The 25,599-nt window shown below is 37.6% G+C and overlaps 1 protein-coding gene across 2 annotated transcripts in view; it reads left to right on the forward strand.

Annotated features, from left to right (window-relative positions):
- Positions 1 to 25,352, forward strand: part of EPHA7 (EPH receptor A7) — a 194,211-nt gene extending 168,859 nt beyond the window's left edge. For both annotated transcript variants that reach the window (XM_063312012.1, XM_063312020.1), the window contains exons 12-17: positions 256 to 317; positions 1,785 to 1,994; positions 3,134 to 3,283; positions 15,086 to 15,279; positions 21,511 to 21,666; positions 22,580 to 25,352. In XM_063312012.1, the coding sequence (XP_063168082.1) occupies positions 256 to 317; positions 1,785 to 1,994; positions 3,134 to 3,283; positions 15,086 to 15,279; positions 21,511 to 21,666; positions 22,580 to 22,694 (887 nt within the window). In that variant the 3' untranslated portion in view covers positions 22,695 to 25,352. The remainder of the gene's footprint in view (positions 1 to 255; positions 318 to 1,784; positions 1,995 to 3,133; positions 3,284 to 15,085; positions 15,280 to 21,510; positions 21,667 to 22,579) is intronic.
- The last annotated feature ends 247 nt before the right edge of the window (positions 25,353 to 25,599 follow it).

The raw sequence follows: 25,599 nt of genomic DNA on the forward strand, positions 1-25,599 counted from the left end.
ACAGCAGGAGACAGGAGAACACACTGACATTTTGATTTGTATGGTTTAATTTTTTGAGTCATGATCATTTTCTGTACACAGACATTTAAGGACTTAGTAGATCACAGGAACTATTTTGGAAGCATTAGGAGCAGTCATGCCTCAGTTATTCATTTTTCAAAGAAACAACATGTTTTATCAGAATGGGGACATTCTGTTCAGATATAATTTCTTTAAACCAAATATGCCTCCCTTTTTCTATTTTCTTTCTTTTAGGAAAACCAGTAATGATTGTAATAGAATACATGGAGAATGGAGCATTGGATGCATTTCTCAGGGTGAGTGCCCAGGGGAAACAGATATAGTACTTCAAAAATAAAATATATATGCTACCAATTTAATATAATACAACATTTTCAATGTAAAATGAGAACACACTAAATTTTAAGAGATCTCTGAATGGTCTTGGTAAAATCAGATTAGAAATTAGAAGACCAGACAGGATCAAACAACAACATTTTTGGCCATCTAAGTGATCCAACATGGCACAGATACAGTGGTTTTGATTAGCATCACAGACTAGGACCTGAAGCCATATTGTGGGAACACAGTTATATCTTTTCTCCATTGCAGAGGAGTCTTTAATGCAGAAATAATTCAGAAATCAAGGAAGCACTTTTTGAAAATCGCTACATTAGCATTAGGGAGATTTACAATATTTTATATAAGTTTATCGTTTGTGGCCGACAGCTCTAACTCAGCCCAATAGCAAAATATTTTACATGGCTTTTAAAGTACAGTGCCAATCTTTTCTGTACTAACTCAGCAGTTGGTTTTCTATCATATTATCTGTGCTTATGATTTATGTGTATATGTGTGTATGTGTGTGCATGCGTGATTGTTCTATTTATGTTAATGGACTTGGTTCAGTGGATCTTTTTCATGTGATCAGCTTGTTCTTGTGATTAAAATAACCAGCAGCATGAGATGAAGCTTGAGAAAGCAATTCTGCTCAGGTGTCATTATGTGAATAAATACTTTTGGTTTACAAATATGAGATTGGGTTTTTTTAGCTGCAGTGTAGAAAATTGAAGACACAAAGATTTTTGATAAGCTGTACAAATGTAAAGGTTTTTCATTCAGGATAAAAGGATTTTAAAGGATGGGGTTATCTGCCATACCCACTGTATTTTGTTTATATAGGTTTATCTAGCTACTTTTATACTTCCTTGATTCATTATTTATTATTCATGATTACACAGATGAGTGTATCCATGTACAATCTTTAGTATAAATTTGTATTTCCCCAAAATACTAAAGGCCATAATGTACAGCTTCAAACATGTACATACTTGAAACTGAACATTTCTTCATTATTATAGAATATTGTTTCTAAATTTTAAATTATTAGAAATAATTTAAATAAACGTACTACCCCCTTTCCTTAAAAAAAGTGGTGCTTGGAATGTATGGAATCATATTTGTGAATTGTAATGGTTCTGCATTTTTAAAGCATTTGAACAGCCCTACTATGGATATGTGCAAATCCTTATGTACATGTATATAAGGATTTGCACATATACTTTCAGGACATAAAAGCATACATTTCACTCCTGAAAACACCCCAGTAACAGATCCCAACTTCACTTTTATTCAAAGATAAGCTCTTGAGCCAAATAAAGTTGTGCACTCCTGTCCTAGTGCCATCCAGCATTTAGATTCTAAAAGGTAGAGACTGGATGTGTTTACTTTCTTTCCCCTCAACTACTTTAAGAAGCATCTCTCTCTTTCTGTCTTCATTTCAGAAACATGATGGACAGTTTACAGTAATTCAGTTGGTTGGGATGTTGAGAGGAATTGCTGCTGGAATGAGATACTTGGCAGATATGGGATATGTACACAGGGACTTAGCAGCACGCAATATTCTGGTCAATAGCAATCTTGTTTGCAAAGTGTCGGACTTTGGCCTATCCAGAGTTATAGAAGATGATCCTGAAGCTGTCTACACTACAACTGTGAGTTGTACACTTAAAAGAAAAAAATCCACTCCAATATACTCTCATTTCCATACACAGTGAGACATTATGTTGGGTTTGCTTTGGAAGAGAAGGTACCAGATATTTATCAGGGTTTTTGTTTTGTTTTGTTTTGTTTGTAAATTTTCTTATTTAACAAATACTCAAAAAACTGCATACTATAACATCATGTTATAAGTAGAGCATAAATGGAGTCACAGAAGATCCCCAGATATGGCTTCATCCAGTTGTTCTTTCTGCTGTCTCTCTGTCTCTCTCTCTTTCTGATTGTTCTTAATTTCCTGTGAACTATTTATTCACTCACAAACTTTGTCCTCTGGAGAAATGGTTGTATCATCTTCTCTAAACACCAGTGGCTTTCCAACTGAAACATCTCTATTTCCCAAATATTAGCTCTGAGGGGAACATCATTTAACTACCCTAGACCATTAACCTGAGCTATTAACAAGCCATCTTCCTAACAAAGGAAATACATTCATAGAATGAATACTAATAATAATGTGGAAACCTCTACGCAAATCTCTTACAATTGTTTGAAATATCTTTATTCTTAAGAAATCTAAATTACGTTAATACTGCTTGGGAATTCTTGTAATAGGGAAGGCAGCAGCACATTATTTAGAGTCTTGTTTGTGGAATACCTAAGTTCAAATACTCAGAATTGAAAGTGGGAGAAGCAGCATCATGAGGGTCCCAACTGGGAAAAGGGGGTTGTTTGTTTGTTTGTTTTCTGCTTTGTTTTGGTTTTGGTTTTTGGAAGCCTGCATTCTCTACTCTACACAACTCCAAAGTATTTTTCCATTTATAAAAATAGTCTATTCCTGAGAAGCAACAACTTGGAATAGAATGAAAAACTCAGATGATAATTTGAAATTGGGAAGCTCTGCTGCTGTTCTTCCTTAATCAATGGAAAAGCTAAGAATTGAGTAGCATGTGGACATTAGGAAGCAAAAGTAAGAGGTTAGCTCTTGGGCTTGTCTACTTCTGATTTAATTAGGGGACAATGGTAATAGTGCCTAAAATGTTCTAAGTACTAATAAATGTAATGTGTACCACCCAATTGACATGTTTGTGCATATATGCAGCGAGCTTGTTTCAGAAATTTTCTTTTCCCATAGGGTGGCAAAATTCCAGTAAGATGGACAGGTCCAGAGGCCATACAGTATCGCAAATTTACATCAGCAAGTGATGTATGGAGTTATGGAATAGTCATGTGGGAGGTGATGTCTTATGGAGAGAGGCCTTACTGGGACATGTCAAATCAAGATGTAAGTTGCCAAAATACAATTATATTGCTCATAATATGACAGTTGGATAAGTCAAACTCACAAGTAAAATGGCCAGGGTGTTTTCCCCCAAGGGAGCATGTGAGAAGGCCTTAAAGTAATAGCCATACGTATTTTTAAAAATAACAGAAATTTATTTTAGAAAAGAATACACTTATATGTTGCATTTATTTGTGCTCATTTTTCCTAATCTTAAAGTTAGCCTGATGCAAACTAACTGATCATCCAACCCACAAAGTATCACAATAACAGTACCTAGGTATTTTGTTTATGATTGCTTAGGTACTGGCTATGGTACACAAGCATGAAGTAGTTAATATATATATAATAAAAAAAAAAAAGGTTATCAAGGGTTGTTCAAACACAGTTAGAAGCTTTTCTAAGTTTTATTTCCTCTGCTAAAAACACCCGGAAGGAAAGTGAAGCTTTTTTTTTTGGTCATTAAAACACTCTTCCTATATATACCAAACGTCATTATATTCTATTCTGCGTCAGACTGAAGTCTTTATTTTTTAAAAGTGTATTTAAATACAGAGTTATGAATATTCTTTTTCCTCAGAGGATTTTTTTTTATCTCTACGTATACTTATATATACATGTATTGAATTAGAACTTTACCACCTGGTTTCTATTTTATATTTTATATTTTGTATTTGTATTTATATTTTATGTATTATTTGTGGTTTTATTGTATTTTAATTTTTTGCTTCAGTTGTAAACCTCCCAGAGTTACTCTCTCGGGGGGAGATGGGCAGTGGCGAAATTTGATAAATAAATAAATACTTATATCTCAGTATTTCTGAGCCAATAAACTATATTACAGAATTCAAAGAACTATGAAATCCAAAGGCAAATTACATTCTTTTGTACATATCAATCCAGGAGTTGATTATAGGGTTACCTGGACTCAGGGGACACACAGATCAAATTCTGTGTGTATCTCCATAGTTTTCAGCTGTGAGAACATTTCTTAAGGTCACATACAGTAATATTTTTATAGTTCTACGGGCACTTTGTGTCTCAGACATAGGGAAGCACCCAAATTAAGTAAATCAAATAATAGACCTACTGTAGCTAAAAATCGCAAGAGAGGAAAGAAGAAATGAATGATCTTTCATCCCAAACATTTCATTTTGTGTTCTATAATTCATTGTAGCTGTCTTTCCATTATCTTCAAACAAAATAATATAAGCCTCCTGTAAATAGAAGAAAAAATATTATAAAATAAAACAAAAGAATCTCATATACATCTTCTTTCTCCCTTTAGTTATAGAGTTGAATCTCTCTCTCTCTCTCTCTCTCTCTTTTTTTTTTTTTTGCTTTACAAAATAAGAAAATGAAAACATGTAGTCAACTCCACACCCTAAATCTTAGCCTCAGGCCTGTTTATGCAGGTGTAGATTGAGGAGTTGTTTTTATGGGACCCAATCTAGGTCTTACAAAAGCATCTGTTGGGCCTTTTCTATGCTGATGAACTCCTTGTGACTAATGCTTTTGAAGATACTTACTCCTTACACAAAACAGACTTACGTACAGGTAAGAAAGAGATCTTGAACTTATCAAAATTTTAAGCATAATAGTGACTGGCTTTAAAATCAAGATCAGGAAAACTTCTAAATTATGACATAGTTTGGCCTTCCTTACAAAGGTATGCATAGACCGTTGCAGTGGGGATGGGGGTTTTGTTTGTTTGTTTGTTTATTTTTTAATGATCACTATGACATTAGCCCTTCATGCAATTTTAGTGTTGTTTTCTAAAACACTTCTTTATACTACTGTAAGTTCATACTTAGTACTTGTCAGCAGATGGTTTATTCATGATGGAATTGTAGGAAGTTAACTTTTGTATATATAATTTTCTGATTTTTTATTTCTCTTCTTGAATATAAATAGCTCACTTTCAGTGGAATGGACTGAATATAGGCTTATTATTGTTACTAGAGTACTTTGAAATATCCATCAAAGAATAGTCCAAAAGAAACATACCAAAGCACTTCCTTTCTGATTTGAGCAGTTGGGTGTTATAGATGCCAATTGGCAAGAAAGAAGATAAATGATTTTACAACTAGAAAAATATGAACTATGACCAGGCAGGTAGGAGAATTCATGCTTTCTTACCTGATCCAAGCCAGTCATATACAAACCTTGAGCTAGAAAATGGAATTAGAGCATTATGCAGTTTGCCTAGCAGTTTTCATACTCTGTATTGAATTGAATTGTATTGTATTGTACTGTATTCCATTTCATTTACGATTTTTGAAGCCTATATTAGTCTATAAAATCTAAAAACAAGAATTTAATATATAGATAGCAACTTGGATTACAATCCCCATATTCCCAATTAATATTCATCAACGATTATGGGAACTATAGTCCAAAGAATTTGGAAAGTTACCTACCTCTGATATAAATATAGGTAGAGGCTGAGATGTCAGAATTGATACTGAGAGATCTAGGCCAGGTTCAGGTCATCATTTGACCATGGATCTCACAAGATGATTAGTTTAGCTACTTGCTTTTAGTCTAACTTAATTCACATGTAGATCAAATGACAGGTAATCCCTATACGTTGCTTTGAGCTTCTTAGAGAAAAGCTAGAATGTAAGTGTTATGAATAAATAACAGAAATAAATTTAAGGGATAATTTAAAACATCTGAAAAAATCAGGATATATATAAGATATCAATGCATGTTTTTCATTTTTATGCATTGGATTATGACCCATCATGAAGCCCATTAATTAAATTCTGCTTTTCTATGTAGAGAAACAAGCAGAAATCAGAAATAAGTGAAACTTCTGTCCCCAAATCAGCAGTCCATTACAGTTTTTTTTTTTATTCTACAAAAGGAAATATACCCTAAAATAACTTAATTATATAGTTATAAAACAAGTAATCAGTACATTACTCAGCACTGGACTGTGACATTATGTGGTATTACTGTTGGGCTGGCAAGCAGGAGCAAGGGATTAAATGTACAAATACCAAAATGGAGTGTTTATATAATATCACACTATACTTTTCATCATTTTAGCATCATTATGATTACGTATGGACACCTGTGTATGTGACAATAGGAAGAGAAATTAAGTATTCATTTGTTTAATTAATTAATTAAATTCGTTTCACTGGAGCAAACATGTGAGTCATTATGACCCATAGTTGCAGCTGAGTTGAATGCAGATTATAATGTAGAGCTTCTGAAAAGTGAACAACCTGTAAAATACATCCAGCTTCTCTCTGAGTCCATTAAGCAAGACTGAATTTCTCCCATGAGTATGGGAAACAGTTACATATTCATTGCATAAATTTGCTACTGAATAGCCTTCTTCTCCTGCCTGCTGTTTACTTACCAGTTTTTTATTTTCCTCTTAAAGAGTAGGAGCAGAACATAATGTGGGGAAGGGGAAGGGGCTGATTACATGGAAGGAAGGAATTTGTCACTGAAAGTGAAGCCATTGTGGATGTAATATGCGATATGGTATCACATGTTGCATTAAAATCAATTCTTACCCTATTTGTAATATGTGAGAATCAAATCAGAGTTGCCAAATACAATTTCATTTCATTCTGGAAATATGTCATTTGTAAATAAACACTGCTCTGTATAAAAGAAGCTATAGAGAGAAGATACTATTTCTGTATAACGATTCTTAAGACTGAGTGATAGAAATCAAAGGTTGGGGTAAGTGATAGAAATCAAAGGTTGGATTTTTATTATTTTTATATAAAATCTAAATGATGAGTCAGTTTGGCAGAATGAAAGTTGTTAATGTTTGACAGGTCTCAGTGTCAGAGATTTCATGGACTGTCAGAATATGGGCAAACAAGTCCTTGGGGCAGAGAAAAAGAAGTATTGACGTTCCCAAGACACTCAGTAGAGTTTCATTCCTTTTGACACCTTCCTTCTGTACTAGATTCAACATAAAAGGTGTTTGGCAGGAAGATAAGATAGCTTGAAGGCAAAGCTTACCTATCTTAAAAAAAAAAAACTAAGGAAACTCAAAATCAATATTTTCTTTCTTTTGCTAAAATTTTGCATTCGGCTTGTGATATTTGCTTGTCCTGTAAATACCTAAAGAAAGCAAATTGTTTCTCAATTATAAAGAAAAAGTAGATCAGGATTAATTTAATAAGCATATAAATAAAATATTTCTTGCTTGATGAAAAAGAGCTTTATTTTAGGGAAGCATGGTGTATTATGTATGCTTTATTTACTCTTTTGCAGAAGAAAAACCATTTTCATATTAGTGATTCATACTGTCTTAAAAGCATCTCCAAGCTATTGCTATGCTGATACACCAGTAATAAAGATAGGCTTTATATTGGCAGGGTGATAGTGTAAGAGCCTACAGATTAGTAGTGTGGAAATTGCCAAGGTTTCAAAAAGTGTATCAGAAAAGAAACAAAAAACCATTGAACAAAACCAAAAAGAATAAGAAGTAATCCATGTACTTAACTTCCATTGTTCATATTCTGTGAAATTTGTAACAGATAAAATTGACAATTGATCTATTCTCTTAGTTTAATTGAAAACTGGAAATGGATTTCTACTGTTCATTAAAGAGATTTTGAAGAAAATAATTTATTGAAGGGGAAAAACTTTCCCTGCTGGCAGATATTTTGATTCTATAAAGATCCTAAAGATTTCCTGAGTGGTTGATCTTGAAGTATGTGTCCTTATTAATTAACTCCAACTAAAGCTACTTTCATTCAAACTTTGCCTTGATTTAACAAAATAATATTAGTGGAAGTTTGTTATATTTATATATAGTTCTGTGAAAAAAGCTTTCATTCCCTTTTGTTTGCATATCTTTACCACTGAATGTTATCACAGCTTCATTAAGGCCCTAGCAATATATAGATGAGTCAACAAGTAAAAAGGTATTTTATGGCTTCTTTCATTTATTTCATAAAGTGATCCAAAATGTTAAGTGCCAGTAAGAAAAAGGAATCATACCACTCCCATTTAATCAATGCAGTTAAAGGGAATAACTGGGACCTGTTGTCAGAGTATTCATTAAACAGCCAGGTCTGATTGGGGCCATCCTGTTATAAATTTTGGCTCCCATCATCATATTTGATTTTTCACCATACAGATTAAATGTGTTACAAAACCAGATACTGAATCTAAGAGGGTGAATACTTTTTCAGACAGACACATCACGTTAGATATATTTGTTTATGAAATAAATGAAACAATCCAAGTTTGGTGTTATTTCTTCACTAAAACTGCATTTATGTTTCAGTAGAGTCCACATGAAGCTCTGATAATGTTCAGTAGCAAAGCTGTATAAACGTTCAAACACAGCTGTAATAAATGAAGTATTATTTATTTATACATTATATAATTCACATGTTCACATTTTCATAAGTGCAAAAGACATTTTGCCACACTGTCCTGATAGAATGATTTTCACAGCAGTTAGAAGAGAAGACTGAGATGAACTGCCTCACATGTTGAAGCCAAGAGGACTATTTGATACCTAAGCAAGCTATTTTTCCATTACCCCATCATCTTCCATTAACATTCTATTGTCCATGCCCAGTAGCCTGGGTTGCATGCCTGGGTTGCGTTTTCTGCTAGAAGCCTGATCTTTTTCCAGTATTTCCATCTTCCCTTGAACTTCCCAGCCACAAGGTGGTTCTTAGTGTGCTGAGCACCTTCACCAATCACCCAGAGCCTTTTTGTTTTGACAATTGCCCGTGATGTTAGCAGGAAGGTGGTTGGAAAGCTGAAATACTTGGGGGGTCATGTTCAGGTGTATCAAGGGTCTCGGAGTGTGGGTTGGGACTTATTTACAATATTATTTTTCTGCACAAAGGTTCAGTTTTGTTAATAATTTTAAAGGAGGTTGACCCCTTCTTTCTGTCTGGAGATGCTTGGAATTCTTGTTGCTTTTGTCTTTTTTTTTTCCCTACCTCAATCAATCTTCATTTCTTATCTTCTTGTTTTTCTTCAATTTCCTCATGCCACTCATGTGATATCCTGGAGCTTGGCTTTACATCCTGATTCTCTCCTCCCATACCCAATGTTTCACTAATTAGTTCCTCCAACTCTGCTTAATGTAATCTTGTGATTCTGAAACAGAAACGAAGTTAAGGAAGTTTACTGCCCTGGGTGGAAATCAGATGAAAGTGAGAGACTCCTGATCCAGGTGAATCTTGACTTCTGCTTCCCTAAGATTGCTATCTTCTTCCTATTGCAATGGCCTGATGACACTTCAGCTGTATAATGAGACTTCAACTATTATAATGGCTTAATGACATTCCCAGCATTCAGAAATATAACAGTTTTGAAGGCATTGGGAAAAAGGACAGTACATTTAATTCCTCTCTGCAAAATGAGAGTTATTTTGTTGTTGTTTATTCGCTTAGTCGCTTCCGACTCTTCGTCACTTCATAGACCAGCCCACACCAGAGCTTCCTGTCGGTCGTCAACACCCCCAGCTCCCCCAGGGACAAATCCATCACCTCTAGAATATCATCCATCCATCTTGCCCTTGGTCGGCCCCTCTTCCTTTTGCCTTCCACTCTCCCTAGCATCAGCATCTTCTCCAGGGTGTCCTGTCTTCTCATTATGTGGCCAAAGTATTTCAGTTTTGCCTTTAATATCATTCCCTCAAGTGAGCAGTCTGGCTTTACTTCCTGGAGGATGGACTGGTTTGATCTTCTTGCAGTCCAAGGTACTCTCAGAATTTTCCTCCAACACCACAGTTCCAAAGCATCTATCTTCCTTCTCTCAGCCTTCCTTATGGTCCAGCTCTCGCAGCCATATGTTACTACAGGGAACACCATTGCTTTAACTATGCGGGCCTTTGTTGTCAGTGTGATGTCTCTGCTTTTGACTATTTTATCGAGATTTGTCATTGCTCTTCTCCCAAGGATTAAGCGTCTTCTGATTTCCTGACTGCAGTCAGCATCTGCAGTAATCTTCACACCTAGAAATACAAAGTCTGCCACTGCTTCTACATTTTCTCCCTCTATTTGCCAGTTATCAATCAAGCTGGTTGCCATAATCTTGGTTTTTTTCAGGTTTAGCTGCAAGCCAGCTTTTGCACTTTCTTCTTTCACCTTCATCATAGGGCTCCTCAGTTCCTCTTTGCTTTCAGCCATCAAAGTGGTATCATCTGCATATCTGAGATTGTTAATGTTTCTTCCAGTGATTTTAACTCCAGCCTTGGATTCCTCAAGCCCAGCACTTTGCATGATGTGTTCTGTGTACAAGTTGAATAGGTAGAGTGAGAGTATACAGCCCTGCCGTACTCCTTTCCCAATCTTAAACCAGTCCGTTGTTCCGTGGTCTGTCCTTACTGTTGCTACTTGGTCGTTATACAGATTCTTCAGGAGGCATACAAGATGACTTGGTATCCCCATACCACTAAGAACTTGCCACAATTTGTTATGGTCCACACAGTCAAAGGCTTTAGAATAGTCAAGAAAACAGAAATAGATGTTTTTCTGAAACTCCCTGGCTTTTTCCATTATCCAGCGGATATTGGCAATTTGGTCCCTAGTTCCTCTGCCTTTTCTAAACCCAGCTTGTACATCTGGCAATTCTCACTCCATGAATTGCTGAAGTCTACCTTGCAGGATCTTGAGCATTACCTTACTGCCATGTGAAATGAGTGCCCCTGTTCGATAGTTTGAACATTCTTTAGTGTTTCTCTTTTTTGGTATGGGGATATAAGTCGATTTTTTCCAATCTGATGGCCATTCTTGTGTTTTCCAAATTTGCTGGCATATAGCATGCATTACCTTGACAGCATCATCTTGCAAGATTTTGAACAGTTCAGCTGGGATGCCATCGTCTCCTGCTGCCTTTTTATTAGCAATGCTTCTTAAGGCCTATTCAACCTCACTCTTCAGGATGTCTGGCTCTAGCTCACTGACCACACTGTCAAAGCTATCCCCAATATTGTTATCCTTCCTATACAGGTCTTCTGTATATTCTTGCCACCTTTTCTTGATCTCTTCTTCTTCTGTTAGGTCCTTGCCATCTTTGTTTTTGATCATACCCATTTTGGCCTGGAATTTACCTCCGATGTTTCTAATTTTCTGGAAGAGGTCTCTTGTCCTTCCTATTCTATTGTCTTCTTCCACTTCCACACATTGCTTCTTTAAAAATAATTCCTTATCTCTTCTGGCTAACCTCTGGAATTTCGCATTTAATTGGGCATATCTCACCCTATCACTGTTGCCTTTTGTTTTCCTTCTTTCTTGGGCTACTTCTAGTGTCTCAGCAGACAGCCATTTTGCCTTCTTGGTTTTCTCTTTCTTTGGGATGTATTTTGTTGCCGCCTCCTGAACAATGTTGCGAACTTCTGTCCAGAGTTCTTCCGGGACCCTATCTACTAAGTCCAGTCCCTTAAATCTATTCTTCACCTCCACTGCATATTCCTTAGGAATATTAGTGAGCTCATATCTAGCTGATCTGTGGGTCTTCCCTAATCTCTTGAGTCTGATCCCAAATTGTGCAATAAGAAGTTCGTGATCGGAACTACAGTCAGCTCCAGGTCTTGTTTTTACCAACTGTATAGATGTCCGCCACCTTTGGCTGCAAAGGATGTAGTCAATCTGATTTCGGTGTTGTCCATCTGGGGAAGTCCATGTATAAAGCCATCTCTTAGGTTGTTGGAAGAGAGTGTTTGTTATGCAGAGTGAGTTGTCTTGGCAAAATTCTATCAGCCTATGTCCTGCTTCATTTTGTTCTCCCAGGCCATGCTTACCTGTAATTCCAGGTGTCATTTGACTGCCCACCTTAGCATTCCAGTCTCCTGTGATGAAAATAATGTCTCTTTTAGGTGTGTTGTCCAGTAGGTGCTGCAGATCCTCATAGAACTGCTCTACTTCAGCTTCTTCAGCATCTGTGGTTGGGGCGTATATTTGGATCACTATGATGTTAGATGGCTTGCCCTGAATTCAAATTGAGATCATTCTATCGTTTTTTGGATTGTATCCGAGCACTGCTTTAGCCACTTTACTATTAAGTATGAAGGCTACTCCATTTCTTCTGTGGTCCTCTTGTCCACAGAAGTAGATCTGGTGGTCATTTGATGTGAAGTGGCCCATTCCAGTCCATTTCAGTTCACTGACGCCCAAAATGTCTATCTTTAATCTTGACATCTCACCAATAACCACATCCAATTTGCTCTGGCTCATAGATCTTATATTCCAGGTTCCAATGGTGCGTTGATCCTTAGAACATTGGATTCTCCATTCACCACCAGCACCATCGGCTGCTAGCTGTCCTTTCAGCTTTGAGCTAGCTGCGTCATCACATCTGGGGCTAGTTGAACTCATCCTCTGTTCCTCCCCAGTAGCATTTTGACCATCTTCTGACCTGGGGGTTTCATCTTCCGATGGTATGCCGACATATCTCTGGTTGTACTGATCCATTTAGTTTTCACAGCAAGAATACTGGGGTGGGTTGCCATTACCTTCCCCAGGGATCGCATTTAGTCTGACCTCTCTGTCATGACCTTCCCGTCTTGGGTGGCCCTTAATGGTTTAGCTCATGGCATCATTGAGGTGCTCAACCTCCAGCACCACGACAAGGTAACGATCCTCTGCAAAATGAGAGTTATTTTAGTTTATATCAAATCCAAAGGTACTCAATTTATTTCTCCTGCAATAAAAATCTGTCTTGCCAAGTCCTGGATGCAGCTGTTATATGGCTCATATACTAAGTAAAAGTAAAAATTCCATAGTTGACATTCCTAAAGATTTATTCCAGATCCAACTTTATATTACAAATACATGACTTCAGTTCAAAGCAAGGATCATGAGAGTGAAGTCACAACAATGTTTAGTTATTTTCAACGTTTGGCTAAAATTAAAGAGTCTTTCTAATGGTTTAGCACTCCAAGTACTTTCAGCTAAATTTCCATCTATCTAGAAATGTTCATTGGAGAGGGAGGTATGTTATTACAGCCTCTCCTAAGATTTCCTTGTTTTAATGGGATATTGAAAAGCCAGGTCAGTGATTAAATAATGGGTTTGTGATATGGTCTGGCATATAGATTTGGGTTACATAAATAGCTCTTTCACCTTGGGAAATCAAATTTATATGTTTAAGCGAGCAAGATTCTTTAGAACAATTATAATACCAAAATTCCATAGAGCATTTTATTGGCCCACTTTGATGCAATGCATTCCAGTGGTGTTTGAATAAAAAATTTTAAAAGGCATTATACAATTAGCATTATTTCCCTTGCAACTCAGGAAACTTGAAAACAATGGCCCAAATGTTGTTATATGGTAATTTCTATAAAAGCATCCTCCCTCATTATTTATTGAAAGTCATAGAGGATTATTCAGGAAGGTCAAATAAATTTTATGTAAATTATCTGTTATCAGATGTATATTACACAGTAATAATAAAGTTGCTAAGTTTTGTCAAAGTGCTAGTAAGTTTCAATAAAAGATTGTTTTATTAGCCAAACAATAAACAAACATGGGAATGGACCTTAAATTCACTGACAGTGCTAAAATGATGTGTTTGTAACCTGCCTTTGTGTATTTTTTATATATATTTTCTGGCCAGCGGCCAAAATAAAATAGCAGGACGATGCTGACTGTAAAATATATTTCTACCCAATGTACTTGTAAAATAAGAGGCCACTCATTAATTTAATATTTATAGGTTGAACATTTCACTGCTCCTATAATATTTCCAAAGTAAAGGTAAGAAAAATAGCAAATAATCATTTGTGAAAGAGAAAGGTGGGGTGTGTGTTTTTGTTTTTGCCATGTAGCCCTTATGGGTCTTCCTCATTATTTGTGGATTTATTTAATATATAAAACTGCCCATTTATAATGTTGGTCTTATTTGCTCAGAAAACCTGTGTAAAAGTGGTCTAAAACTCTTCTTTAAAAAAATGTGTTTGGCTTATATTTGTTGCCCATCACAGCAACATTGTAGTGTAATTCCAGAGGAAACAATGGTTTTTCCTGTAGACTTCTGCAAAATCCTGTAGAACAAGATGTTTTCCTTATCAGTGCAATGCTGTTTTGCCCATTGTGTTGGTATTTTTATAAATCCACATTTCAGTTAATAAGTGCTGTGGGAACTTACAAAAGCTTCTTGTGCTCCTCTTCTTTGTTTTTGTTTTTTGTTTTTACTTAAACGACAGCAATTCTATGCTGCAAAAAGCAATAGTGGCTGTAACTGATCCTGGAGACATTAAATTGGCCTGCACTAGCTTTTAATACTAAACAGTTCACTCAAACATCCTACAGTCAAGCCATGATACTCAGATCAGATTGCATTCAGATCTTGTTTGGACTGTTGAGATGGATATTATGGGAAAGTGGTTTCTTTTCTTTCTATTGTCCACTAATTTTCATTCATTCATTTCATTTTCATTCATATATAGATATATAGATACATAAAGAGAGAGATACACAGACTGAGATATACACACACTGTTTAATCATACTTTGTTTCCCTGCCAAGAAGAGCCTTTTGGACAAATAAATATGCTTTCAAACAGTATCTCATGTATCAATTTCTCAACTGCACCCATGGTGAATTTAATTGCTATTCCCTCCTGCTGATTTGACTAGGTAATGCAACTATGTTCTCAGAGTACGTTACAAAATACTATAATCTGTTTAATAGGCATAGAAAATAGAAACAAGTTTATTATACAACAACAGAAATTCTTGTGTCAGAACAATAGGTTCTGTTTGAAAGATACGTTTCATAAAGCTTTGATTGCTTAATTTGGTGGATTCTTCATGAGCTGTAAAAATTTAAAATTATGGGGTGGTTTGTTATTAGGTTATAAAAGCAATCGAAGAAGGGTATCGCTTGCCAGCACCCATGGACTGCCCAGCAGGCCTTCACCAGCTGATGCTAGACTGCTGGCAGAAAGAGCGTGCTGAAAGGCCAAAGTTTGAACAGATTGTGGGCATCCTGGATAAAATGATTCGGAATCCAAATAGCTTGAAAACTCCTTTAGGAACCTGCAGTAGGTAAGTTATAGATTGTATTCCTAAAGTGTAGGATAACATTCTAGGCTGTGTTTTCTTTGTTTCAGCTGTTGTTGGCCACCATGGGGTAAGTTCAAGCATTTCATATTCCAGATGTTTTTACAAGGGTAAACTAGGTGTTAATCTAGGCCAAACTGATGTGTTGCCAAGAAAAAATGGCAGGTGTATCTGACCAGATTCCATTTTGAAAAAAAGATGACCATTTGGAAGTATTTTTTTCTTTTCTTTTCTTTTTAGAATTTGCCTATCTCACTGCAATTAGTTGTTGATTTGCTTAATTACCTCCACACTGGATTACCTCAGGATATCTATGTAGACTGCTGTTGAAATAGTATAAATACTTGGTGTAAAATGTGGCCATCTGCCTTCTGGGTAGAACTAGATCAGAATATATTACTGCACTGGTAAAATTTTTAATTGATTATTTTATTGTGAACTGCCCAGAGTCCCCCAATGGGAGGAGATGGGTGGGGACTAGTTAAATAAATAAATAAATATTTTTTTGGACTCAGGTCAAGGTGCTGCTCTTTAAAGTATTAAAGTCAGGACAGACAGTATGTCTGCACCAGCACTATAATTGGACAGAGCAGTGGTAATTAGATTTTTTTTTTTTTTACAAAACATTGTAGAATTTTTTAAAAACAATTGTATTAAGCCTATTAGGTTTAATATACTTACTTGATGTTTATTTCATTTTTTTTTCCCCCAAAACAGACAGAAATCACCATTAGAAATAATTTTCAGGTTCTGGAGACTGCAAAAAGAGGTTGGGATTGCATAGGGGGCCAGAATACCTGAAATTGTCTTACATGAAATCAATCTGTCCAAGAACATTGTTTTGCTATAGAGAACCTGCTCTGTGATAGCTGGGTGCAAGAGGAAAGGCCTTCTCAGTTGTGGCACCCAAATTGCTTGCTGAAATGGTGCATGTTATTGACTTTCACTGCCATCCTTAACAAAAGACAGTTTAATGGCACTTTTGCTTTCTGGATGATATTTTAATTGACACATTTTTTGCTATTTTATTATTTCCTTTATACATGACTTTAAATTGTAACAGTTTGGTGAACATAGTTCAGTGAAAGTCTCAAAGCAGTGTGCTCCCACTGTAAAAAAGGTCAACAGTATGTTAGGGATAATAAAAAACGGTATTGAAAATACAGATGCCAATATCATAATGCTTTTATTTAAATCAGTGGTGCAACTGCATCTGGAATATTGTGTGCAGTTCTGGTCTCTTCTCCTCAAAAATGAGATAGCAGAGCTAGAGAAGGTTCAGAAGACAGCAACTAAGATGGTCAAGGGGCTGGAGCAGCTTCCTACTGAGGAAAGGTTCCAACATTGGGCCTTTTTAGTCAAGAAAGGAGGCAAATGACGAGACATGATTGAGGTGTACAAAATTATGCATGGTGTGGACAAAGAGAAGTGGAACAAAAGGAAGCTATTTTCCCTTCCCAAAATTCTAGAATCAGAGGTCACCCAATGAAATTGAATCCTGGAAGAATCAGACAGACAAAAGGATATTTTTTATATACAATGCATAGTTAAACTTTGGAATCTGCTACCACGAAATGTGGTGCTGGTTACCAGCTTGGCTAGCTTCAAAAAAGTATTGGACCAATTCTTGAACGTCATGGGGATCTTTGCCAATTAGCCTTGATGGCAGTGTGACTGCCTCTGAAGTCCATCTGCTGGAAGACTCGTGGGCTTTCTTGTGCAATCGGTTGGCCACTGTGAGAACAGACTGCTGGACTGATTCAGCAAGGGATTGCTTATGTCCTTAAGGCTTTTTGAATCAGGCCATAGGCCATCTAATCAAGCATTCTGTGTTATGCCCTGGCCAGCTGGATCCATTTGGATCCATGGGGCCAGGCTACCTAAGGAACCGCCTCTTCCCCGTTACATCAACCCATCCCACCCGATCATGCAGAGAGGGCATGTTGCAGACCCTGTCGGTAAGAGAATTCCATCTGGCAGGGTCCAGGAGGTGGGCCTTCTCTGCAGCAGCTCCCGCCCTCTGGAACATCTTGCCCCCAGAAGGTGAGGCTAGCCCCATCACTCCTGGCCTTCCAGAGGAATTTGAAGACCTCACTCTGCCACCTGGCTTGGGGCAGGGAGCGGAGTCATCAGGTTTGGGGATGGCTAGTGCCCTAGAGTGCTCGTCACATACAAGTACTGAGTTATTATCTGCCATTTGGATTCTATTTTTATAATTATTATTTACTTGTAGGTGTATTTTTAGATATTGTGTTCTTCAAGGTGGTGACGGGTAGGGGACGTTATGGCGGGAGCCGGAGGGCGGGCCATCTTCGGGGAAGACGCCCACGGTGTTTGCTACCGGTGGCATGTTCTGGCCCTCTGCGCTCAGACCCAGGCCCTGGTCAGCAGATCTATAGGGGTCCTGGTTTCTGGCTGCTGCTTTTTAATGCCATGTCAGTTAATAACAAGGCCCCCCTCATATGTGACTTGATCACTGAGGGGGCAGACCTGGCATGTATTACTGAGACCTGGCTGGGCGCTGAAGGGGGGGTGCCCCTTTCGGAAATGTGACCAGCTGGGTTTACGGTATGACACCAGCCAAGATCCCAGGGCAGGGGGAGGAGGGGTGGCTGTTGTCATCCGAGAGTCTCTTGTGGCCTTCAGGGGCCCTGCTCCACAAGTGGCTGGCTGTGAGACCCTGTTCTTCAGGTTGGGTTCCCGAGAACAGTTGGGAGTGTTGCTGCTGTACCAACCTCCCTGCTGCGTGGCAACCTCCCTGCCTGAGCTGCTTGAGGCCGTCTCGGGGCTGGCGGTGGAGTTCCCCAGGCTCATGGTTCTGTGGGACTTCAACCTGCCGTCCCTGGGTCATGCCTCAGAGGCAGCTTGGGAGTTCATGGCTACCATGGCAGCCATGGGCCTGTCCCAGATAATTTGGGACCCGACTCGAGACAGTGGTCACACCCCAGACTTGGTTTTCTTGTCAGAGCAGTGGCAATGTGATCTGAGAGGAGAGTTAGATCTGTCCCCATTGTCATGGTAAGACCATACCCTTGTGGCCCTGAGATTCTCTTATGCCACCCCCCTCCGCAGGGAGGCAGGACCCATTCGATTGATCCACCCCCAGCAACTGATGGACCCAGTAGGGTTTCAGAAGGAGCTGGGGGTTATACCTGGTGATCTGCTGCATGGTCCAGTGGAGGCCCTAGCTGCAGCCTGGAATAGGGAGGCGGCCGGGGCCTTGGACAGGATTGCGCCTGTGCGGCCTCTCTTGTCTCATCGAACCCAGCACTCCCCGTGGTTTGTGATGGTTTTAATCAACTGTTGTAAACTGCCCAAAGGCCTCCGACGGGAGGAGATAGGCGGGGATAAGGTAGGTAGGTAGGTAGGTAGATAGAATTTATTGTATATTTATTGTTTTATTGATTATTGTTGTAAACCACCCAGGGTCCCTCTGGTGGGAGGAGATGGGCGGTGACAAATTTGTTAAATAAAATAAATAATTAAAATAAATTTGGGAAATTCACAAGCCTGGACTGGAGAAGATATACCCTTCTGCTGTTGCTTTCCAAACACCATTATTTAAGGCATGCTACCTATGATTTAGGAGGTAGTAAACAACTATCAGTATTAGTATTCATTGAGAGCCTAATCCTCCATGAACCTGGTCAGCCCCTTTTTAAAACCATCGGAATTGGTTGCTATTATCACAACCATTGGCATTGAATTCCACTGTTTAATTATGTCCTGTTGAACAGGCATTGCTTCATTATAGGATTCACACATGTGAGTCCGTACACAGCCCTGTTCAGAATCCTGTTTGGCAGGAGCCCCAAGTAGCTAGAAACAGTTACTATACAACCAGTTTCTTTTCAAGTGCTACAATATTAGTACTTTCATCCTTGACTTGATCATCTTTCTGTTTTATAAAAAGTCTTTATGTTTTTTTCCTTCTTTTCCCCCCTATTTTTTTCATGTTTTGTCATCTTTTCTTCAAAACTCACTAAAGTGGTTTGTTACGATACCTTGCTTTCCCGTTGAAGACATCTAGCCTTCAGCCAAACAGCTCTAAAGAGGCTCCATTTCATAAGTTCCAGTTTTTCAGATGTTCAGTGAACATTTTAGTCCCATCCCTCCTACTTGTGAGTCACACTCTGGGGTGCAGACTCAGAAGCTATTTTAGCCCCTTTAGTATTCCACAAAGATTCTGTTAATGTAGCCTTACAATAAAGTAGAATTAGTTCTACTAGTCATGTTTCCTGTCTGGTTTACCTGGAATGGCTGATCACAATCTTACAAGTCTGAAAATACAAATCTCCTGCCCTCCCTACTTATCACTTGAGTGGTCAGGGCAGGTCTTTCCTAAGTTTCTTCTTTAGACCATTCCCCTCTCTCGGGCTCCTTTTCCTTTTATCTGATCGTTCCCTAGGCAGCATCTCTTCCCTCTGTTCTCCAAGATCCCCCTCTCATTCCATCACAGATATAGCAAGGTACACCATTACATGTATTAGTCTTTTCCACTTTGTGTCTTTCTCAAATTCTACTGCTTAATCATACCTTTGACTGACCACATGACAGAAAGCTTTTGCAAATGTTTTCTCACCCTCAAGAATCTTCTGTCCTCCGAGAAATCAGTCGGAGTCAGGTGGTCAGCCCAGAGTCAATTGGAGTTGGGCAGTGTCTAACTTGAAATAAATAAACAAATAAATCAAATTCCTTTGAGGCACACTTCACTTCTGAGTTCCAGCTATCAAGCCTGTGACACTGGCAAACTCAGAAAACAGGAACCACTTGGATTTCTGGAAATACCTTTATTGCTAGTAGGGTGGTGTAACAGAATATTGAAAGCCTGTCAAGGCTGTTCTCCTATTTAACTTATACTTATCATAATCAAAGCACAGTTACCACGAGTCTCTTACATTTCTCCCTAACCACCCCCAACTCAAGAATCTTTTCTGTAACAGCCCTGCTTCCTCCTGTAATAGCTGTGCTCCAACCTCCCCATTCCCAAGGTCTGTTAGACATTTCATCACATTAGCCCAACATCTTCTCTTGTCCAAAGATCATCTTTCTCTCAGCTGAGGCGCACCTTGCTATAATCACCAGTGCTATTGAGCCAGTGGGACTTAGGCTGATCGCTCCTGCACTAGACAGAACGCCAGACAAGCAGGAAACAATTAGCACATTTCCAATGGTTTTATTAGCTTCGTTGTAAATCAGCTAACAGATGCTAGACCAGAGGAGTTGTAAATTAGTCAGATAAGGATCTGCAGAGAAAGAATCTCTCACCTGTAAAGAGCAGGCCTATTGTGGTCTGATAGTCTAGAGTCGATGATGTCCACAATATCTAGTCCAGGGATCATAAATCAAAAATGTATCCATGAGGTACAAGTCTCCTGCCTAGATGCTTCCACAGCCCTCCAGGATGAGGTAGAGTAGGTTATGATGGCTTCCCAAAAGCCCTCCACAAAGGCTTCCTATGCACCAAAATAGAATATTACACACAAAGAGAAACGTAGTATGAGGTCCATCATGTTTTGGCTTTTCTTTTGCATTTGAACTAGTGAAGCTTGACTCTGTCTTCAGTAAAAGAAGAAGAAGAAAGAAAAAAAAAACCTTGCTTGCTTTTCATTGACGGGGGTATATAGATAGAGAAAAATAGCATGAGCAATCACAAAAATTATTGCTTAATACCTGCCGTATTATTTTAGCAGTATCCTATTTTTTCATTATTTAAAATATACTTGCCTTTCTCTTGTCATGTACTCATCATACGCTATATACTGTATATATTATTTAAAATAAAGTCGGTTTTATTTTGTTGTAAATATTGAAAAATCTCCTAAAACTTTTAGAGGCTTTCTATGATTGTAACTCAGCTGTAGATTCAAATCAAATCCTTTATTACTGTTGATGACAAGATGTAGGTACAATTCAGTAACAATATTACAGGGATGAAAAGTGAGAGGGATAAAGATAGCTGAGCAATTTACACAAAAATGAGGAAGGAGAGGAAAGGTAAAAATAACAGATAAGCACTCGAGTACCAGACCGTATGTAAAGTATTAATACTCTACTAGACTGTTACACAGCAATATAGCTTTGTACATACTTAACAATTAAGCATTTCTTGCCATTTTTTCTGCCTTATGTATTTTAGATTGATATATTGCTATTAGGTAACATAAATACTGTTTTTTTTTTTCTTTCTGAAATAACATTTTTCACTCAACCTAGACCAATCAGCCCTCTTCTGGACCAGAACCCCCCTGATTTCACAACATTTTGCTCTGTAGGAGAATGGTTGCAAGCAATCAAGATGGAAAGATACAAGGATAATTTTTCTGCTGCAGGTTACAATAATCTTGAGACAGTAGCCAGGATGACTATTGAGTAAGTGAACTGTGTGCTTATATTGTGTGCCTATTTCAGTCTGTTTTTGTTTTTGTTTAATTGGCAGAAGGGGAATGTTTGGCCAGATTATATAAAATGTATGTATTGAGCCTCCCCCAGGTTTGTTCACCTGGTTAAAGCCTTATTTTTAAGACAAAAAAATGCACCACAGAAAATTCTGGCTCCTTCCTAATATCTAACAATGATAAAAGGGGATGTGGCTTTGCAGGGTATAAATGAAACTGTTTTCATTTTGGGAACTTACTTCTTGCTAGTTAAGAGTATAAAGTGCCTTAAATATGATTGAGGACAGTATTGACTAAAAGTAGGCCCTTCTAAGCATAAACCGAATTCTCACAACTCTGTTTCCTTTATGCAAACAAGTGCTTCTTACTGAGACCACCTCACTCCTTGTGTGACAGCCACACAAGAAGCAAGAAAGCTGCACTTCAGAGCAACTTGGCTTGAGGACATTAAATATCACAGAGTGTTATTCTTGTAGCTACTGTCAGGAGAGTTTTAAGCCTTATTAAAAGTTGTAAAATTTGGTTTCTCAGCATACAATTTTAAGGTTGTGCTACCTGTCTCTTTCTCTTCCTTTAAAAAAAGAAAAGCAATAGCTATAGTATCCTAAATGTTACCGGCCTTTGTGGCAGAGGTCATATTATCTCCATGGAACATAGACACTTACAAATTTCTGGAAGATAGTAGCAATTTTTAGAAATTTATTTTTACTCACCACGGTCTATGTCATCAGAAAGCACTGTGCATGTTATATTACAATGTGGTCACCAGAAAAGCCCGATGTACTCACGGTGCACTAAATACCATTTTGTTGTATCAGTGTTGCTGTTTCTTTTCTGTTCCAATGTACTAAAAGATTACTAATGCTGAATTTTCCTCCCTCCCACAGTGATATCATGAGCTTAGGTATCACATTGGTTGGCCATCAGAAGAAAATCATGAGCAGCATTCAGACTATGAGAGCACAAATGTTACATTTGCATGGCACTGGCATCCAAGTGTGATAAGACATTTCTCCCTTACAAGGGAGGTGACAGACTTGAGAGAACAGTGCGAGCCTTCAGTCTTCATGAAGTGCTGCTAGAAGACATGCGATTTTACAGAGCCTTCATGCAGGTAACAGAAGGCCCACCAGAAGCACCTACAGACTTGAACTCCTAAGTGCCACCAGAAAGTTACTTAAAAAGGGAAAACAGATCCAATGGCGGCAACAAAAGAAGTGACAATAAACAAAGTACTACCTGAAACACCTACGAACACCTTGAACTCTCTAACCTCCTTTTTATCTAATGGACTTTTTAAAGTGTATATAAAGGATTTTAAAAGAAAGAATATATTTGTCAGATAAAAATCATATTATTGTTAAAGTCAACAAATATTTTCCTTAAAACTATAATTTCAAACTTGTTTTAAGAAACTGGTTGTGTTTCTTCTTCATATGGATCTTATTTTAGTGTTGCATTTATATCTTCGGACCTTCTTAGTGCTGAGCATATGACACGCTATTACACTGGGGACTTTTGAAAGACTGTACAAGTTTCTGTAGCCACAAGAAGTGTAACAGGGAGATGTGTATCAGCCTCGCTACTGGGTGGGTGAAGCAGGGTTGGCCAGGATTTTTTTTCGTTTTTTTTTTTTTCTTTTTGGCATCTACTTTTGTCTGTTTATTCCACACCACATTGATGTGGTTTGCTAATTGGCAGGAAATCAGGAAAAAAAAATCATTGCCAAGAGTTCTGATATTTTTGAAAATAATTTTGTATAACTAAATCACACGCTCTCTTTAAACAGGAAATGAATGAAATGGTGAACCTAGCAATAATGTTCCCTAAAAATGCCTAGGCACTTTTAAAGAAATGGTTTGAAAGATGATTTTAGTAGGTTGCCTGGGTTAAAGAAAGCTGTACATCTGCAACGTTAAATGGGTTGAAGCCCTTTCACTGAGTGATTGATGGTAGGTGTCTAAACAAAACAAGTACAAGTACTATAGTGTTGCTTAGCCTTTTAATCAGAGCACATTGGGCATTTGTTCTTGCAGGGGATTGGGTGTCTTTTTATTTTTTATTTTTTTTCCCAACATTGTATATTAGAAGGTCTAGGAGAAATAACAAGCATATGGCTAATATGAGATTAAGATGAATGTAGTTCCGCTTGCAGAAATAAGAGTGTGAGAATGCAGTCCAGAGAAGAATAGGCTTTTCTACACTGCATATAAATTCATAAGAATTTGCATTCAGCTGGGTGGATGTACTCTTCTTTTTTTTCCCCCGCTGGGGCTTACTTTCTGTCGATACTTCTACCAATCATTCTTTTTTGAGACATGGGCAGGCAGATGACCTTGCTCATAGACTGCCTTCCTCATTGTAGACAACCTCATCTGTAGTGGCAAGCCAGACTTGTCTGCAGCAATTCACATAATTCTTACCATTGCTGCCACCAGTAACGTACAACCCAGGTATCTTTCTCTGGTCCATACTTTGGGACAAGCCCAGTTCAGAATAAGTTATACATATTGAAATGAATGTGATTTAAAAACTTAATTGTGCTATGAAGTTCCTAGGATTTCATGGGCCCCCAGCCTACCTAACATTCTCTGGATTGCAGTCCTCTTGTGCAAGCTCTAATGAAATGAGTGACAGATGGACAGCAGATACAGGGCTTGCACAGGGCATGTTCCTGTCAGTTGGTGCCTTTGGATTTTCTATTAAAGGTGTAGGAATATGAGGCAAGTGGCACTTCAACATTTCATTGTGTATGTGTGTGTGTGTTTTTTAATGAGCTGCTCTAGGCACATGCATTCAAAACTTCTGACTGAAAGATGATTGTTGAATGAGAGAACTCTTTTTTAAAAATACCAGTTTTAATTTAATATATGTGTACTTGAGTTGAGTGGAATATATAATTACCATAAGCAATAACAAGTGTGTCGCAGGACTATATATGAAACAGGTGACTAATGCTGTCAAAAATATGAAAATCGTGAGCTACCCCAGCAGTGAATAGCTGTACTTCCAAAGAGAACTGGGATGCTTCTATTGGTTTTCATAGAGAAAGATCCCAGGGATCAGTCATATAAATTAAAGACTTGTTTGATAATGTGGGCATCCACAAAAAGAAAAAAATAATAATAAAAAAATAACCCTGTAAATGTTCCTTTGTAAAACTTGTACATTTTATTTATACTGTCTTGTTTTGTATACACATTTATGTGCAGTGAGCTCTGAATACATTGAAAATGCACTATATTTTTCTATTTTACTTACAGAGCATCACAAAAAGGAACATGTTTTTCAGTGCTATATAATGTGTTTTCCCACGTTTAGGACCAAAGATAGTTACAAAGAACTCAAATAGATAATTTGCCCTTCCTCCCATTTTTTTTCTTTTACAGCACTGTACAATGTTTTGTTTGTTGTTTTATTTATTTATTTTGTTAGAAAAATAATTTTGATTATGCTATTTTTTTCTTCTTTCACCCTTTGTTAAAGAAATCTGTAAAAAAGATAAACAAAAATATTTGAATTAACATAATCCCATTACATAGACACTTCCATTTGTAATCTTTGTAATAGACTGTAAATATATTTTTGGAAATATAACTGTGAATAAGGGTTATTTGTCATTGTCTGTCTATATAGCAACTTCAGCGTTTTATAGCTATCTCTAGGTGTCGTAATACCTCATTAAGTGTAGGTGGAGCTGATAATTTAGTATTAAACTGGGAGTAGCTGTTGTGTTTTTAATGTACCCATATGAGCATTCTCCAGATTTGTAAAATTGGTTCATTTGAAATATTACTTACGTCACTGATTTCAGTGGGCTTGTTCAACAGCCTGTGCCTAGATACAAAGAACCCCAAAGTACATACAGAAATAGGCTTCTGTTTATGATCTGTGTTGATTCCACACA

This window comes from Candoia aspera, chromosome 1, assembly GCF_035149785.1.
Source record: "Candoia aspera isolate rCanAsp1 chromosome 1, rCanAsp1.hap2, whole genome shotgun sequence".
NCBI lineage: Eukaryota > Metazoa > Chordata > Lepidosauria > Squamata > Boidae > Candoia > Candoia aspera.